This window comes from Cylas formicarius, unplaced genomic scaffold, assembly GCF_029955315.1.
Source record: "Cylas formicarius isolate icCylForm1 unplaced genomic scaffold, icCylForm1.1 PGA_scaffold_6__28_contigs__length_40554024, whole genome shotgun sequence".
In the NCBI taxonomy this organism is placed as follows: domain Eukaryota; kingdom Metazoa; phylum Arthropoda; class Insecta; order Coleoptera; family Brentidae; genus Cylas; species Cylas formicarius.
Genome location: NW_026844347.1, coordinates 17787667 through 17806350, shown reverse-complemented (window position 1 = coordinate 17806350; position 18684 = coordinate 17787667). Strand labels below are relative to the sequence as shown.

Below are 18684 nucleotides of genomic sequence, written 5' to 3'. Positions count from 1 at the left end.
CAATGTTAGATTGAAACTAATGACCTGCGAAATTATGTGATGCTAACTCCTCTAGATTTTTTTATGAGGGATATTTACAGAACTTATATTAAAGAATTTTCTAAACCAAATCACAATTAGAGGAAGCCACTCGGGAAGCGTTTGTTTCCATCAATCTTATGGAGTCAGTGAATAGTTGCCATTCAGTAAGAAAATGTTCGTTCAGTGTATAAGAAGTATTGAGGGTATTTTGTATTCTAATACTTATTGCGTTCTGTTTATTAAAATAACTATAATTTATCAATAATAAATTAAATTCCATTAAAAACATTAAATAGTTGGTAGGTTTCGTTTTTTTCACTTAAGTTATTTTGAATTGTCTTTATCTTATCTTATCTTTATGTTAAGTTCCAGAGTATATATATTATTAAGCGAAAGAAAATTTTGAAAATTATATTTGCTTATTTTCTATATTAAAAGTCCTTTATTGTTCTTAAAGACAGAAAAATAATTAAACCGCCAATATTCAAATTATGTTTACTTCAATAGATGAATCTAAACTATAAATAGCCTGGATCATATATTTTTGAATATTTTGTTGTTTTTATCCAAAACCGTAGGAGGCATTAATTTATTACTCCATTCATTTTTTAAGGAAGTCACAAAATGCTCTTCGTTACCCGCAAATACAGTGGAAATGAATAATTTTCAGTATATTATGCGTCTGAAATAACGGCCTTGAACTACGCAAAAAATGCTACGTACTACAACTAACCATATTGTGAAGTCATAACGTATGGTTTATCACGGAGATTCAAAGGGAAGTCACTACGTGCGACAGATATACAAAGATTATATTAGGAGTTGCGATGTGAGCGCCAATGATCTACGCCTGAACTAAAATTGGTAATGTAGGGATAAATGGTCGACCTTGTGGCTTCATTAGAAATTTTTGCAGGAACGTTGCTAAGACATTCAAGGTCATACTGACAAAGTTTTACGCAATTCTTGTTTTTTTAAAAAATATTATTTCAATTCATCTTTTGAAGTAATGATTGACTACTTTGTCCAAATTATATTGTTTACCTAAATTTCATAAACCTGGAAAAACATTGAGACCTACTGTCTCAGCTATAGATTTTCCAACATATAATATTTCAAAGTGGTTGGTTGTAGAACTTGGAAATTTAAAATATAAAAAAGAAAGTTATTCTGTAAAAAACTCGCAAGAGTTTGTTGGTAAAATCAAAGACGTAAGCCTAAGTAAACATGAAATTTTAGTATCTTTTTATGTTTCTTCATTATTTCCAAGCGTTCCTATACCAGAAACTTTGGAATACCTCAGGAAATTAGTCAAATATAATAACTACAGTAAAGATATAATTGAAGAGCTAATCACTCTGACAAAGCTTTGCATTTTTCTAAATAACAACAACTATTCTGAACAACAAAATGGTACGGCCATGGGAAATTGTTTATCTCCTTTTCTGGCTGAACTTTTCATGCATCATTTTGAAGATAATGCTAAAGAAATTTTCAAGTACTTTCCTGGAATATGGTATACGTCGACGATGTTTTCGTCATTTTTGATACAACTTGCATGGATTTAAATGACTTTATTTCAAACTTGAATAATTACTTCCCATCTATCTAGGCGAAACTAGCGTCAACTACGTAAAGTTGAGTTTCGGTTTGTGGCAAAACGCGTTATTGTGTGTTAGTGCAGTGCCGAAGGTTCCAGTCAAGAGTTTGATAATGATTGAGGAAACAAAACAATTTAGCAAATATTCTAAATTTGGTGAAATTTTAAGTGTAATGGATACTGTCCATCTAAAACATTTTATTGAGGATTACAATATATCCACGACTGCAGTGGTGAACATCATATAAAAAAAGAGAAGGAAACGGTTGTAACCTCGACAAACACTTACAACAAAACAGTTGTGCAATGATTAAAAGATTAAAATTAAAATACTGATTTCTAGAAATTGTCCTGATAATTCAGTTTTGTTCTGGATTGCTAAACATGCTCCAAAATACTTGAATTAAGTAATGTATGAATCAAATATCTACAATTTAAAAAATGCTTTCAAGCTTTTCAATAAAAATCTGTAAATCAACTACGGCCATAAGTGATGTAGTTTTCAATATTCAAATATTCGAAGTATGAGCTTTTTCTCGATAATTTACCATAATGTATTGAAAAAGTTGTATTGTTTCCTATAATAGCAAATTTTACACTCCGGAAAGTTTTTTACAAAAAAATATAACTGCTGTCCGGCGTGAAATTATTAGAAATTATTTTGAATCTGGATAGTTGAACTGGAATTTGCCAAGTGGGTTACCTTAATTGGATTTAGATACCGTAAGCTAGTCGTTTACTAGCATACACAGATACAGAACTTTGGATGAATGGAGGTTTGTTTGTGTTTGTAGAGGGTGAAGCTTTAAGAGGCTAAAAATAAAGTAGGCGGAGTCTACATATTCCGTGCGCGGAGGAAACTTCTTTAAAGGATGAGGACTACGATAGTGTATTCTATTTTTGATGTATTGATTGTTCCTACGATGTAATGTGAATTTCAGATCAAAGCTAGAAGATACGGACGTCAAAGCTTCATTCAACACATAATAATAGGCAAGACAAATTTCAGTTTTCCTTTGTGTTCCATGGAGTTCAAAAATATGTTTTTTTTAAGGAACTTCCACAGACTACTGCAATACTATATAAAAATCTTCTAGATTCCTCCTGTATCAGTGGTTGGTGGTACTTGCTCACGTGTCGCTTAACATGCTAATGAGAGAGACTAACTAACTCAGAGAGACTAACTGAAACTCGGTTTCATGCAATATCCAAGTCACTACCGGCTAGTGAGGGAGCGGCGCCGCTTGATTCATTCGCTGACACCCCTATTTGACTGATCCTGAGGACGTTTTCAAGAAGAGATATCAGTCGATACTCCATCTTCGCCCTAACTCTTCCTCTCTTTTCAGGAGCAATTATTTATGTCGCCGGAGCTGATAACCCAGTAATCGCAAAGGGATTTGCCTATTTTTGATTCAGAAAAAGTACCTTGAGTATTTGATATATTGCGACTTCTTGTGTGTCAGGTGCGGTGTTAGAGTTAAAATTGTGGCTAGAGAAAGGTTAGGTTTTGGTAGGTAGGTTATGGTATTTATTGGCTATAATGAAATAGTATAGTCTCTTGATATGGCTACATCCAGTATCATTATCTGTACTGTAGAGCATTTTTTTCACCATAATAATGATAACATATCACTAGAGAATAAAAATGGTAACATATAAATTTAAAACAAAACAAAAACAAGATTTAGAGATAGATTAGATAGAGATTTTGATAACAAATGTAACATTATTCCATACCCATACCTTCAGAAAAATGTACATTGTACTCTCAATAAATTATTTCGCGGTTATTTCAAAAATTTCCTATTAGTTTTTGACATGCACATGCCGCAGGCAGAAGTTAAAACTGGGAATTAAAAAAGTAGAACATTGGATTGCACGTATTATTGCAATAAGTGCCGTGCAATTGCGGCCCTACAAATGTACACATTATCTCAGAATAGACAGGATGTACGAAAAAAATCTTAAATACAAAAGTCATCTGCCTTGAAACGAAGTTCTATTTTATTATATTTTTGCGTATGCAGGGCACTCAGTATTGCTTGGGTAGACACAACTTTTATTTGTAAAGGAACATCCTGTGGATTATTACATTCTCGGATTCTACTTAAGTTTCTACGGAAATTTCATGAATAATGTTCTATACCTTTGTCTAATGGTTTTTGACATATTTAAGTTTTTATCTCAAATATGTCATTTACTGGCCCATAGAAAGAAGCCAATTTTTCCTAAACTTCTAATAATCAATTTTTTTAAATGGAAACCCCCAAATTCCATAATTTTATCTTATTTACCATAAAAAATAAAGGTAACTATGGTGAAAATGTTTAATTTTTGGAAATATTGACAAATTAATATTCTTACATGACGTTTTGCTGCGGGTTTCAAGCATTGCTACATCTATCTATTCTTAGTTGTCTATGACAGCATTTAAAATCATTCATATTTCAAAAGTTCAAAATTTATCAATAATTTTTGGTTAAAAAAAGCTATAATATATCAAGTTTCGGCAATTTTTTGTAATAACAACAAAAAATAATGACACTTAAAGAACAATTAACTTGGATTTGGATTTCAATATGTCCCCCATGATTCACCTAACATGTCGTATATACGGTTTCCATTTTATTTATAGTATGACTAACCATGTTGACGTATGATACAGAGCACTATCATGAGGAATGATTAGATCATGTTTAATTTGTTCTGGTAGAGCGTCAATAAGCGGATAAATCTGGGTAGCTAGATTGTCTTCATAAAATATCGGCCCAATAATTTTGTTAGATACTATAACACACCAAACAAATATATTTCTGTAACCATGCTTCTGAATAATTTAACATGGTATTTGTCACTGGTAGACCAGTAGTGGGTATTTTTTCCATAAAAAATGCCGGCCTTATTAAAAATAGCTTCATCAGACCACAATACTTTTTTAAATATATTGGCTTCAACGTAACGGTCCATCGTTAGAGCGCAAAAATGTTGCTCTTGCATCCTTATCCTCAGATGTTGATGACTGAACAGAGTGAAATTTAAATGGAAAATAATTATTTACATTCAAAGCGTTTTGAAGGCTACTTCGACTTATTTCTAGATTGTCACGCGAGGCTTACATTTGGGAACTTTCTTCGGTCCCCTTAAAATACAGCAGAATATCTAATTGTTTTTCCTTAGTAAGGACAGTTCTCGGTTTCGCCTGGTGTTTTTTATGACTGAACCATTTTGTAGTTCACGCATTATTCAATCAAAAATCTGTTGATTGGGTAATCTGCTTGCTGGATATAACTGCCGGTACTTTCGAAGAGCCAAAGCTGGACTTTTATTATTGCAAATAAAGTACTCAAAGCACTGAAAACGCTTTTCAACAGTATTTCCAGTCATATTTTTGACAGTAATACAACCAAAACCGATGAAATTACATTTAATCGGGAGCTTGTGATATTCTTGGCTTTTATGTTTATCATGTTTATTCATTATCAAGTATAACAAAGCTTGAATCCAACATCAAAATTGTCATATAAAAATATTAATTTGTCAATATTTCGAAAACTAAACATTTTCAGCATAGACAACCTTATACAAACTTAGCTTTCTTTTTAACGGTAAATAAGATAAAATTATGAAATTTGAGGGTTTCCATTAAAAAAAAAGATTTTTGGAAGTTTTTGAACACCCTGTATTATTATATATATTATAGAAATTCTATTAAAGTAGGTTCTTGTCGAGAAGTTATTAAACCTAAATTAAAAAATAAAGATTTCCTCTTAGGAAAAATTGGTATTTTACTTAAGGTCTGCAAATGACATATTTGAGATAAACCATTAGTCATCGGTATAGAACATTATATATGAAATGTTACTAGAAACTTAAGTAGAATTCAAATAATGTATAATAATATACATTATGTTCCATTAAAAAAAAGAAGTTGTAGTTTCCCATATAGAAAAATATAATAAAATAAAACTTCGTTTCAAACCAGATGACTTTTGTATTTAAGATTTTATTCGTACACCCTGTATATTCTGAGATAAGGTATAGGGTTACGTTATATTGACCACCCCGTACACTGCGTAAATGCAACGATATTTGAATGTTTAGAAATGATTTCTGCAGGACTTTGCCGCTGGTGCCTTGTGCGTGGCAGATTAAAAAATGTTTGGCGTAACCATATTTTAAATAGCTTACCATATTTGTATCGCCTATGGGGCTTTGTGCGCTTGCCGATCCATTGTTCGTTGCTGATTTTTCCGGTGAACAATTGTTCGAAATCAGCACAGCCAAATTCTGTATCTTGCCAATGGCGGTCGTTGGTTTAGTTATCGTAAACGCTGTTGTTTCTTCTTCCATATCCGCATTCCTGTTGACGTGTTCTTCCTGGTCTTCAATTATTTCCATCGTCGTAGTTGATTGGCCTTCCATTAATACTAACGAGTTAACTAATGCCTCGGCGGCGAAAGACTGTTTCCCTGAATAACGTTTCACCCGTAGGAAAGTTTTTGATAATCTAAAAATATATATAATAATGTATAATGATTCAGAATTGCTTAATATCGAATTATATTAAAATATCATTTTCAATTTTACAGGGTGATTCATATGTAGAAAATAAAATTTATATATTTTTAGAGGAAAGGAAGGAAAGAAGGAAGGAACCACATTCTCTGCTTCCCTTCGTTTGGAATAGTACTCAACATATTTTGCAAACTCTGCTCCACAAAGTCTAAGTAAACTAGTATTTAAAAAAAAAGGCCATACAACCTTATACTACCATATCACATTCAAAGATCATTTTTCCTTATTCTGTGTCATCATTAACACAACCTTTTTTATGGAATGTCAATTCATCGAAAAGTTATCTTGCTCATAAATTCTTTCTTATTCCTATTTACAAAATGTTTATCTAATTTGATAATCATTTTTGACCGAGTGTTTTCGGAGCGCGAGCATTGAAGATGCCAAGTGAGATTTTGGCGAAACGTCTGCAGGATTCCAGTCGGAGTTCAACGAGCGAACGGATGATATCCCGGAATATAGTGTCATCATATGTATATATATATATATATATATATATATATATATATATATATATATATATATATATATATATATATATATATATATATATATATATATATATATATATATATATATATATATATATCAAAATATTCAGTTGCTTCAAAATTTTAAATTTTAAATTTTACATTGCACTACTATTCTGCGTCATTTCATTTTACTACTCTTTCGACGTCCTCAATATACAGTAAATAGCAACGTCTGGAGAATATACAAATCTATTGCAATATCTTTTTGGCTTCCGACATGGTTGCCACATCCATACCTCGTACCGAATTTAGGTATTCCTAATTATCAGAGATATACACATGGAACTGCCTCTCTTTCGGTATTTTAATGAACTCCTTTGTACTTGGGTATTTAGTTCGAATTTTCTAAGCAAATGCAAATAATACATGGGTAGTAGGTAGAGTTCAAGGGGCTTATAGGTTTAATGTGACCAATCAACTTTTTTATTTTTGCTATTATCTAATTGAGTCTCTTAATTTATGTATCACATGTAATAGTAATAGATAATTGAGCGTTATGACCTTGGCAATTCCAGTGAATTTCCAGTGTTTAGATTATCTGGATGTCAGTTATAGGATTCCAAGCGCGCATAAGTAAACGTGAGTACTGCAGTAACATTGAATTCATGATTAAAGCAATAGATTCAGGATAATGGAACTTCAATTATTTAACGCAGATAATTTGTTTCATCCATTTTTTAGTTAGTTTAATAGGTTCTGATATTATAATAGCTTCATAAAAAATAATTTATTAAAACTAAGACAAACTTTATTATCATAATAATAATAATATATACAAAAATTCAAAAAAATGCTGACACACATGTATGCTAAAAAGAAAAACAGACTAGGATATGTCTATTTTGGCAATATCCAAAACTGTAATAAAAACTGAAAATTTAAAGAAAAAATTGAAGTTGACGGTCATTAGTGCCACATATCTTCAATTTTATCGATTGATGATTTTGATACCTAAATAACGTTTTTCATTTTTTTTGTATATATATTTTGGACAAACACCTTAATTTTCAACCAGGATTTATTTTCCAATAAATCTGAATGACTGCTTATTAACACCTCACATTCTGCTTTCTTTGGTGGTTTTTTTGTTTGTATGTGGTTTTTTGGTCCGCTGCTATGGAATCAGTTCTCGTTTTTTTATTGTCACACTATCTTTTTTGGAATGTGCAAGTTCCGTTTTTTTGTTTGTTTGATTTAATGTCTCATTTTTGTCTGCAAGAGTGGGATGCTCATCAATTTCATCTTCGAAAGCAAACTGTTGGTAAGTTTCGTCTACGTTTTCGGGGTTTAATTGGTCTTCTAAAGTTAAGTCAGTTTCTTCCAATGTCTTTCCTTTGTACTTTCCCGCTTGGCCATCTTCCATGAGAAGTAACAGTTTCGCAATTTTTGCAGTTTGAAAAATGTCATCTTGAAGTCTATAATTTTGACTATGTACATTTAAAGTGTGGCCCATAAACGTTGCCAACTGTTCAAGTTCGTTTTGTGACATATTACAGACCTGTGATAATGTGGCCAAATGTTTCCTTAATTTCGTGGAAGTTAAAGCTCGTGGGTCTCTTGCTCCACATATTCTTGCGTGTGTTTGTAGTACCTTATACCCTACTATAGGCTGGTCTGAATGAGTCAGAGCAAACAAAAATAATTTTTTTTTTAAATTGTTGTCGTTTTTCAATCAGAAAATCCATATGGCTTTGAATATCTCTGCTAAATAGAACGGGAACCCCTCTTCCCCTTTTCCCTCTTATCACAATCCGTTTAAAGCTTTTCAAAAGAATTTTTTCAGAAATTGTATTGGCGTTCGAAAATTCTTCGTAACTGTGGTTATTTTTTTCATCAGATAATGTATAAGACGTCAGCTTCATTCTCTGCAATTCACCTACCCTCTTTCTATTAAGAAGCAATAACCAGCAAAACACTGTTTCCATCAAAACGGTGTAATTTTTTAAACTATTGGAACCCTCTTTCAATTTTTTTTCAGCTTCGTTGCCCTTTTCAATGAGATATGTTTTAAGTAATTTTAGATCAGACGCTAAAGGTATTATTGTCGTCTTATTCCAAGTTTTAGTATTCAAGTCTCTAGCAGCTTGGATAGATATTTCATGTTTCCAAGTACTTTCCAATAATCTCTTAAACATACTAACATTTGCTTCAGCCTCTGCAGCACTAACGTTCGGGTAGCACTATTTTCGCTTTATAAAATTTAATATTGCGATATCACAACAATCTTTTAAACTTGTAGAGATATTCATAGCGAATGTGGGAGATATGTAAATATCATTGTGTGCATCATATTTCGCAATAATTTTGACACTTTGAACAACAACATCATAATTCTGAGGATACAACAAATCATACAAATTATTAATTTTTGAATTGATTTTTTTTGACTCTATTATGACCTTTGACAATTCCCTCATTTTTCGTGAGCAAATATTGACATGATGTTGTTCTCTATGAGTATTTAAATATCTTTCTCCAAAGGCGCAAATAAGACAATCTTTTTTTGCAATAAAAGATATTTTGTCACATCTCATGCGTGGAAATACTTTTGCTATTAAATCAGAATTACTAATTCTCTTAGAAAGAAGGAAATTGTGTTCATTACTAGATGATTCTTTTTTCTCTGGACAACTTTTTAGATGTCTCCAAAGCAATTTACGTGAATAATGGCCATAGCAATATTTACATGCAGCGTAGCTTCCTTCAGACGTGTCAACATAAGTTCTGTGAACAGGCTTCACCATAGAATGACAGTTTTTAATGTGATTTCCTCTCTTTCTTAAAGATGCAATAAGTCTTTTTCTTTCGATAGTTTTTGGCTTCAACGTAAGTATTTTTTGCACTTCAATTTCCTGCGAATGATTTCGGATAATATATCGAGCAAAATTCAACACATCAGTTTCACAATAAAAGCAGAAATCTGGAAATCAGTTATTTTATTTTTTATTATAGTTTTGTTTACCGAATGGAAAACGTTTTCAGTTGCAGGACTGGAAATTACTGAGTTCACTTCTTTCTTATCCTAAAAAGTAGAAATGAAATGAACAAAACATATTATAAATATTAAACAATACAACAATTATTCATTCTCTAAATTATTTTGCTTTTAATTTACTATTTTAATTTACTTTTTTAGTTCATGTCGTAGTCGAAATTTGGAATAATTTTGCTTTTCGCGATAAAATATAAGCATTTACACTATTTTTTTGTTTTTTGATTGTTTCATTTAAAATTTTTAGACTATGGGAGCTCAAACCTCGCTCTAAACTTAATATTTCAATAAATAACTATAATAATAAGAAACTATTTTAATCAACAATTAATGACAAAATATCATTTATTTAGAACCAGAAGCTATGCAAAGAAAAATAAGTATTCGAATTTCAACGATTTTGCTACACAGCAAAATACCTAATCTTTTATTTATATTTATTATTTTTATTTATTTAATTTTAAAACGTTGCGACTGTCTTTCAAAACTAATCATTCGGTTTATATGTATTTACCTTAGGTGATGTTAACAATAAGTTACTTGAACAGGATTGTTTAGCATCGGGAGATGTCTAGAATAAATAATTCAATTTTTGAATTGTAATTTAAATTGTAAACCATAGATTACCGAAACTACAGAATATTGCAAATCAGTAACTTTATCTAATGAGTTTTTAAATGAAATGACAATCTTACAAGTTCGTCTTCGGAATTTGAGTCCGACGGATAATATGTGGGGTCTTCATCTGAGTTCGATGACAATTCGAAATTATCTAAAATGATATTATAATTTCAATACAATCATATCTATAAACATGCCCTTTCTCCATAAAATCTCTAAATTCTTAAAATTGATGTTCAGGCGAAAGACTAAATATTAATTCCAAGCTTTGACGCAACCCGGCAACACCGCACTAGGACAAGGATGAAAAAGACAGGTCCCGCCGGGATTCACGCGTGGAACGGGTGTGGGTCGAGACGCTCCGCGAATGCCTCCTAATTCCAATTAATTTTGATATGCAATACAAATGTTTGTTTGTTTCTTTCTGTTTGGCTTGTAGAGTACCGTATATTTATTAAAGCAGTGAAAACAAAGTTAAGTGGTTATTACTCCGCTGAATCTATCGGGAATCCAAAAGATTCCTAAGTGGTCCTTCGAACTCTGAAAACAGCGTTAGCCCGACCATATTTTTGGTCCCATCGAGCCGGATAAACCGTTCAAGTGCTAGCAGAGACAATTTAGTGCAAGTCAAGGTAACAGCAACCAAGAAGCAAGCAGCAGCAATTTCAGTGTGGCAAAACCGGTAGCAACAAAGCAAGAAATCAAATCAAGTGAGTCCGTTCCATTTTTCAATTCTATCCTAGTTGTTTATTTCTCCCAAAGTCTAGCTATTTCTATTCTAAAGTCGATTCAATTTCGAGCAAGCATGATGGCCGAATTAACAGTGTTAAACAAGAAACGGGGGCAAATAAAGTCAAGCTTAACAAAAGCTGCAAATTATTACAATTCTCTAGATCTAGAAAACATTGACAAAAAGACCTATTTTGAATCAAAAGCTCGATTAGACAGAATTCTTCCTCTATTAGACAATTTCAATGACATTCAAGCAGAGATCGAGTTACATTCCGATAAGACTGATTTATATGACGATGAACGGGATAATTTTGAAACAATTTACTACGATTTAATAGCAAAATTTGAGCTAGTATTACAACATTTTTCTGAAGCAAATCTATCCAAACGCGACAGTGACAGGAAATCTGTGCTTTCCAATGCAAGTTCTAGTAATACTTCAAGTGACGATCAAAATACAATTCAAGTTCAATTACCACCGCTTAAATTAATTACTTTCAATGGCCAATACGAACAGTGGGTGGAGTTCAGAGACATTTTTAAAGCTCTAATCGATACCAATCCTTCTTTATCAAACATTCAAAAAATGTACTATTTACGATCATCGCTGGATAAAAAAGCTTTAGAAATTATACAAAAAATACCGATTTCTGCAGCTAATTATCAAGTGGCTTGGAACCGATTACAAGAAAGGTACGAAGATAGTCGTTTAATAACTCATTTTCACATACGACCAATTTTAGATTTTCCGCGAATTACAAAGGAATCTCCGAAAGAACTAAGAAACCTATTTGACGCAATTTCAAACAATTTAGAAGCCCTCAAGGCTCTGGGTGAACCAACTGATCATTGGGATACTCTATTAATTCCAATCATAACTGATAAATTCGATTCAAAAACACAGCGCGATTGGGAATCCTATAGTGCAAAAAACAAGAATATTGCAAAAATAAGCGATTTACATAATTTTCTAAAAAGTCGTTGCGAATTTCTAGAAAAAGTCGAGATTAACATGCCGGAAAAAACCAAATTCGACTTTAAACAAAAAACAAGTTCCAATGTTTACTGTAAGGATAATCAAAATAAAAATAACGTAATGAAGCAGAATCGAGTCTAATCCTCCCGGTTCGACAACTACGTCTTAACTAACTTATCGTAAACCCAAAAAACATCGCATAATAATACCCTAATTATCTCCTCACCGCAACTTGCCCACCCTGTCCTTTTTGCCTGAGACGCCGATACATTTTACGATCGGCAAAAAAAACAAGGCGGCGCCTCTTTGTTGCGGGGTCTTGTCGGATATGACGTAATAATATAAATATTCCAACACTCGGCCATCCTGACTATTGGTCTGTCCTCAGACCTAATGGTGAAATTTAAACGTAACTTCAATCTTTCAAAACTACAATACCATTCTAGCTTGGTGCCTAGTCTTAATCATTACGTAATAAAAAAAACATAATCAATTGTAGGTAGTAGGGTATCTTAAACATAAGCGACATTCCTTTATAAACAATAAAATAAGCAACATTTGCTTATAGGCAACGTTTGCCAAAACACAAAACACCAGCGACGTTCGCTCATAGGCAACGTTTGCCAAAATACAAAATACGAGCGACGTTCGCTCATAGGCACGTTTGCTAAAATACAAAGCACGAGCGACGTTCGCTCATAGGCACGTTTGCCAAAATACAAAGCACGAGCGACGTTCGCTCATTGGCACGTTTGCCAAAATACAAAACACGAGCGACGTTCGCTCATAGGCACGTTTGCCAAAATACAAAGCACGAGCGACGTTCGCTCATAGGCACGTTTGCCAAAATACAAAGCACGAGCGAAGTTCGCTCATTGGCACGTTTGCCAAAATACAAAGCACGAGCGACGTTCGCTCATAGGCACGTTTGCCAAAATACAAAACACGAGCGACGTTCGCTCAGAGGCACGTTTGCCAAAATACAAAACACGAGCGACGTTCGCTCATTGGCACGTTTGTCAAAATACAAAACACGAGCGACGTTCGCTCAGAGGCACGTTTGCCAAAATACAAAACACGAGCGACGTTCGCTCATTGGCACGTTTGCCAAAATACAAAACACGAGCGACGTTCGCTCAGAGGCACGTTTGCCAAAATACAAAACACGAGCGACGTTCGCTCATTGGCACGTTTGCCAAAATACAAAACACGAGCGACGTTCGCTCATAGGCACGTTTGCCAAAATACAAAGCACGAGCGACGTTCGCTCATAGGCACGTTTGCCAAAATACAAAGCACGAGCGACGTTCGCTCATTGGCACGTTTGCCAAAATACAAAACACGAGCGACGTTCGCTCATAGGCACGTTTGCCAAAATACAAAACACGAGCGACGTTCGCTCATTGGCACGTTTGCCAAAATACAAAACACGAGCGACGTTCGCTCATTGGCACGTTTGCCAAAATACAAAACACGAGCGACGTTCGCTCAGAGGCACGTTTGCCAAAATACAAAACACGAGCGACGTTCGCTCATTGGCACGTTTGCCAAAATACAAAACACGAGCGACGTTCGCTCATTGGCACGTTTGCCAAAATACAAAACACGAGCGACGTTCGCTCAGAGGCACGTTTGCCAAAATACAAAACACGAGCGACGTTCGCTCATTGGCACGTTTGCCAAAATACAAAACACGAGCGACGTTCGCTCATTGGCACGTTTGCCAAAATACAAAACACGAGCGACGTTCGCTCATAGGCACGTTTGCCAAAATACAAAGCACGAGCGACGTTCGCTCATTGGCACGTTTGCCATTAATCCTCTTCGTTTTGTATACTAATCCACTTTTTAACATGGTCTGCGGCTACAACAGTTCTTCTACGTTTGAACCCCTCTCGTAAGTCTTCAACTTGGTATCTGTCATTAAATAGTACTTTTGTGATGCGAAAAGGGCCTTTGTATTTCGGATGAAGCTTATGACTGGCACCCGTAGTAGGTATACTCGTTATTAATACTCTAACTAGGTCACCGTCGTTGTACCTTTTGGAATCTCGTCGTGTTTTATCATAGCGTTCTTTTTGTTTTTTCTGGTCCCTCGATATGTGATCCGAAATTTTACACCTAAGCTCTTCCAGGTCTAGCCTATCGATTTCGTCTTGGATTTCATTCAGAATTATTGCCTCTGCCGCATGTTTTGAATTAGAGCCAATAAGCGCCTTCATGGGGGTCGAATTAATACCCTTATTAAAACTTGTATTAAGTGCGATTTGCACTTGTTTTATCTATTTGTCCCAATCTCTTTCGTCCTTGCCTGCAGCTGTTGTTGATAGCGCACCCACAATGGTTTTGTTATATCGCTCACATTGGCCATTACTTCTGGGCGAAGCAACGGCATTTAAAACGTGCTTAATCCCATAAGTATTACAAAATGTTCTAAAAGTTCGAGATGTAAAAGCTGTCCCTCTATCGCTTATAATTCTGCTAGGTACTCCAAATAGATATATTAGGTCGGTTAAAACCCTAATAACGTATTTACTTTTTTGATTATGTACTGGTTCGATTACAGTGAATTTAGTAAATGCGTCAACAATCACAAAAATATACTTATTCTTCGTTTTGCTTGTCATAAACGGCCCAACATGATCTACATGTAATGTATGAAAAGGAATCGGATGTTTCTCAATAGGGTTCAATTTACATTCTCGTTTAGAAAACGACTGTTTGTAATACATACAACTTAGACAAGCGTTAACATATTTCGTTACGAATTTCCTCATTTTTGCGAACCAATAGTTTTCACGAATTCTTCGTAACACTTTTTCTACATTAAGATGCCCATAATCATCATGACACAAACGACAAATTTACATACGTGCTGCTCGTGGAACAACCCATGCTTTGGTTCCATTTCCTAATTTTTTGTATAATTTGTTATTCCTTAACTCATACTGCTCAAAGTAAAACTTTGTATCGCTATTTTTTATTTTATCGGCTAAAATGTTTCGGATTCTACAAATCTGTTCATCTTGCATTTGTGCGCCGGTAATCCAGTAAGCTTCTGTCAAGTCTATTTGAAAAACTTCAACTTTAAAATTATTGTTCGATTTGGGGTTTCTGCTAAGAGCGTCAACATGCGTCATCTTTTTGCCGGCCCTGTACTCAATTTCGAAGGTATATTCTTGAATTTGCGGCCACCATCTTCCAATGCGCGGGATCAAATCCTTCTTTGATAAGCTCGTTCGCAAGGCATTACAATCCGTAAACACTTTAAAGTTTATCCCCAATAAATAGACCCGAAAATATTTTAAGGCATAAACTACAGCCATAGTCTCGAGTTCGTATGAGTGGTACTGCCTTTGGTCGCTTGTTGTTTTTTTTTGCTAAAGTAAGAGACAACGTGCGTATTACCCTCAGCATCGTATTGAAGCAATATTGCCCCGACACCGATGGAACATGCGTCTGTGTGAAGTTCGGTTTCTAATTTAGGGTTATATATTGCAAGAATTGGACAAGATATAAGCTTTTGTTGAATTTGGTGAAATGCTTCTTTTTGTGGTACGCTCCATATCCAATTCGCACTTTTGAGAGTTAATTTTGTTAGAGGCTCGACAATCATGGAGAAGTTCTTGACAAATTTTCGAAAATAACTTGCTAATCCAAGAAATTGACGCACTTGCTTAACGTTGGAAGGATAACTCATATCCAATACCGCTTGAATATTCTTCTTACCTGGCCTCACTCCTTCTGCACTGATTTCTCTCCCAAGATATTCTAGAGTAGTTGCAAGAAATACGCACTTACTGATTTTTAAAGTAAAGTTATGTGCACGAAGTTGGATTAACACCTTTTTTAAGCGTTCTAGTCCAAGGCGGACGTTTGAATTTGGTGTTATTCTCATGAAAACTATAAATTTCGGTAGGCATGTTACCCACGGTGTTTAGATACGCATAAAGTGCATTGGCATTCTCATGTTGTGCGGCTCTAACAGTTCGCGATATATTATCGTCTTTAATACCGTCGATTACTGCGTCAATCAAATAAACGTCAGGTATATTTATGTTAAGTGCCCTTAATTTAGACATTTTTTTAAAACAATAATCTCCTATGTTTTGTCCCGGCTTAGTTTCGTAATTAGCAGCGTCCTTTAGTAACTTGGAAAATGGAACAGACTTACGGAAATAGAGGCTCATTGATGTTTTAATTTCAATCCAGCTTGAGTCGTACTCCAAGTTCTCGTCGTACCATTGACGAGCGTTACCTCGTAATCGTCCGGAAATTATTCGAAGAATAGTATCATCGTCCCACTGATAACGTTCTGCCAAACTATCCACTTTACTCAACCAATTATCCACCATCACGTCATCCCGACTTGGGTCAAATTTTGGCACTAAAAGTTCGTCTCCCGCGCGAAAGACCGGCTTACGCCTTTTTAAATCATTTAATTCTTTCCTCAAACGTTTTATTGTCCGTTTTCTCCTCGAGCTATTATCGGAAGAGCTATAACTCGAATTCGAACTGTCACTATCACTTCCCGAAGACGAGGATGAACGTTCTTTCCGTGTATTACGCTTTTCACTTGTAACTGTTTTCGATTTAAATCTTCCCATGACGTACAATAATTTTAACTTGTCCGAGAAGAGAAAAAAAAAAAACGAAAACGATTGTAAGTGATTTTAGTAAAATCCCACCGCTGCTTTGTAAGGATAATCAAAATAAAAATAACGTAATGAAGCAGAATCGAGTCTAATCCTCCCGGTTCGACAACTACGTCTTAACTAACTTATCGTAAACCCAAAAAACATCGCATAATAATACCCTAATTATCTCCTCACCGCAACTTGCCCACCCTGTCCTTTTTGCCTGAGACGCCGATACATTTTACGATCGGCAAAAAAAACAAGGCGGCGCCTCTTTGTTGCGGGGTCTTGTCGGATATGACGTAATAATATAAATATTCCAACATTACGCAAGCTCAAGCAAACCAATTTGTTTCTATTGTAAAAAAGATCATCAAATTTATTATTGCGAGTCATTTTTAAAGCTTACACCCAAGACACGATTAACGGAAGTACAAAATCGCAACGTATGTACTAATTGTTTAAGACCATCACATCAAGTTCAGAATTGTTTACTTTCGAAATGTCGTAAATGCGGACGGCCACATAATTCGTTACTTCATTACAATAAAGATCAAGGGTCCGAAAACACACCACCATTAAAAAACGCAAACAATAAAAGCGATTCAGCAGAAACGCATCACAAAAAAGATTCTCAAAGCGCCGCCGCAACGTCCACCGAGACCCGAGTCCCAGCCGGCTGCGGAACCGTTGCCAATTTTACTAGTCAGGTCCTTCTATCAACCGCAGTAGTTTTAGTTACAGATTCAAGCGGCAACAAAGTCAAAAGTCGAGATCTTTTGGACAGCGGTTCAATGAGTAACTTTATAACCGAGCGATTGTTTAAGAAATTAAATTTAAAACCTAAACAAGTTAATTGTTCAATCAAAGGCGTCGGTCAATCTATATCTAATGCAAAACAAATAGTTGATTTACGATTAAGTTCGCGAGATAATTTATTCAAAACAACAGCAGCTTGCTTAGTTTTAAAACAAATAACAGACAGTTTACCCATTACTCCCTTCGAGAGAAAAGAAATAAACATACCCGCCAACTTACAATTGGCTGATCCTAATTTTAACCAGTGCAGTCCGATAGACATTTTACTAGGGTCTAGCGTGTTTTGGCAACTTTTACGCGTCGGACAAATTCAATTACAAAATACAAACTTAACCCTTCAAAATAGCAAGCTTGGTTGGATTATTGCGGGTCATTTAAGAAACGCAAATCATTCACATTTAAAGTCGATAAGCTGTTTTACTCAAAATTCACCTCTAGACGATCAATTATTAAAATTCTGGCAAGTTGAAGAAATCGATCACTCAAATAATCAATTAGAATGTAGCGTTCTAAAAATAGGCGAAAACGAAGCTAACAAAAACCCTAGGTATAGTTTGGAATGCAAGTTCAGACAAAATCCAGTATTCTAATGTTAATCCTAAAACCAACAAGACAACTATCTCGAAAAGATCAATTTTATCAATAATTTCACAAATATTTGATCCTTTGGGATTACTAGGACCAGTAATTATCACGGCAAAACTATTAATTCAAAATCTTTGGCAAGCAAAGATTTCATGGGACGAGCCTTTACCGAAAAATCTAGAAATCATTTGGCAAGAATTTCAAACAGATTTACAATTTCTAGTAAACATTACTATCCCTAGACAAGTTACAGCGTCCGACTATGTGCAAATCGAACTACACGGCTTCGGAGACGCAAGCGAAAAAGCTTGTGTTTACGTACGTTGTAAAATCAAAGACGGACAATTTCATTCACAATTATTCGTCGCGAAATTGAGGGTAGCTCCACTAAAGCAGCTAACTTTACCCAGACTAGAACTTTGTAGCTCATTATTACTAGCACAATTAATTCACAAAATACGCCAATCAATTAATATGGATTTCAAAACATATTTCTGGTCAGACTCCACAATAGCTTTATCTTGGATTAAAGCGTCACCTAAACGGTGGAAAACATTCGTTGCAAACCGCGTAAGTGAAATTCAGCGTTT

At 34.6% G+C, this 18684-nt stretch overlaps 1 protein-coding gene across 4 annotated transcripts in view; it reads right to left on the bottom strand.

Annotated features, from left to right (window-relative positions):
• The window catches only part of LOC132703990 (5-hydroxytryptamine receptor-like), a 536822-nt gene that overhangs the window by 30911 nt on the left and 487227 nt on the right, over window positions 1–18684 (bottom strand). For all 4 annotated transcript variants that reach the window (XM_060673574.1, XM_060673576.1, XM_060673577.1 and 1 more), the window contains one exon: window positions 5813–6131. In XM_060673574.1, coding sequence (XP_060529557.1) covers window positions 5813–6131 — 319 coding nt within the window. The remainder of the gene's footprint in view (window positions 1–5812; window positions 6132–18684) is intronic.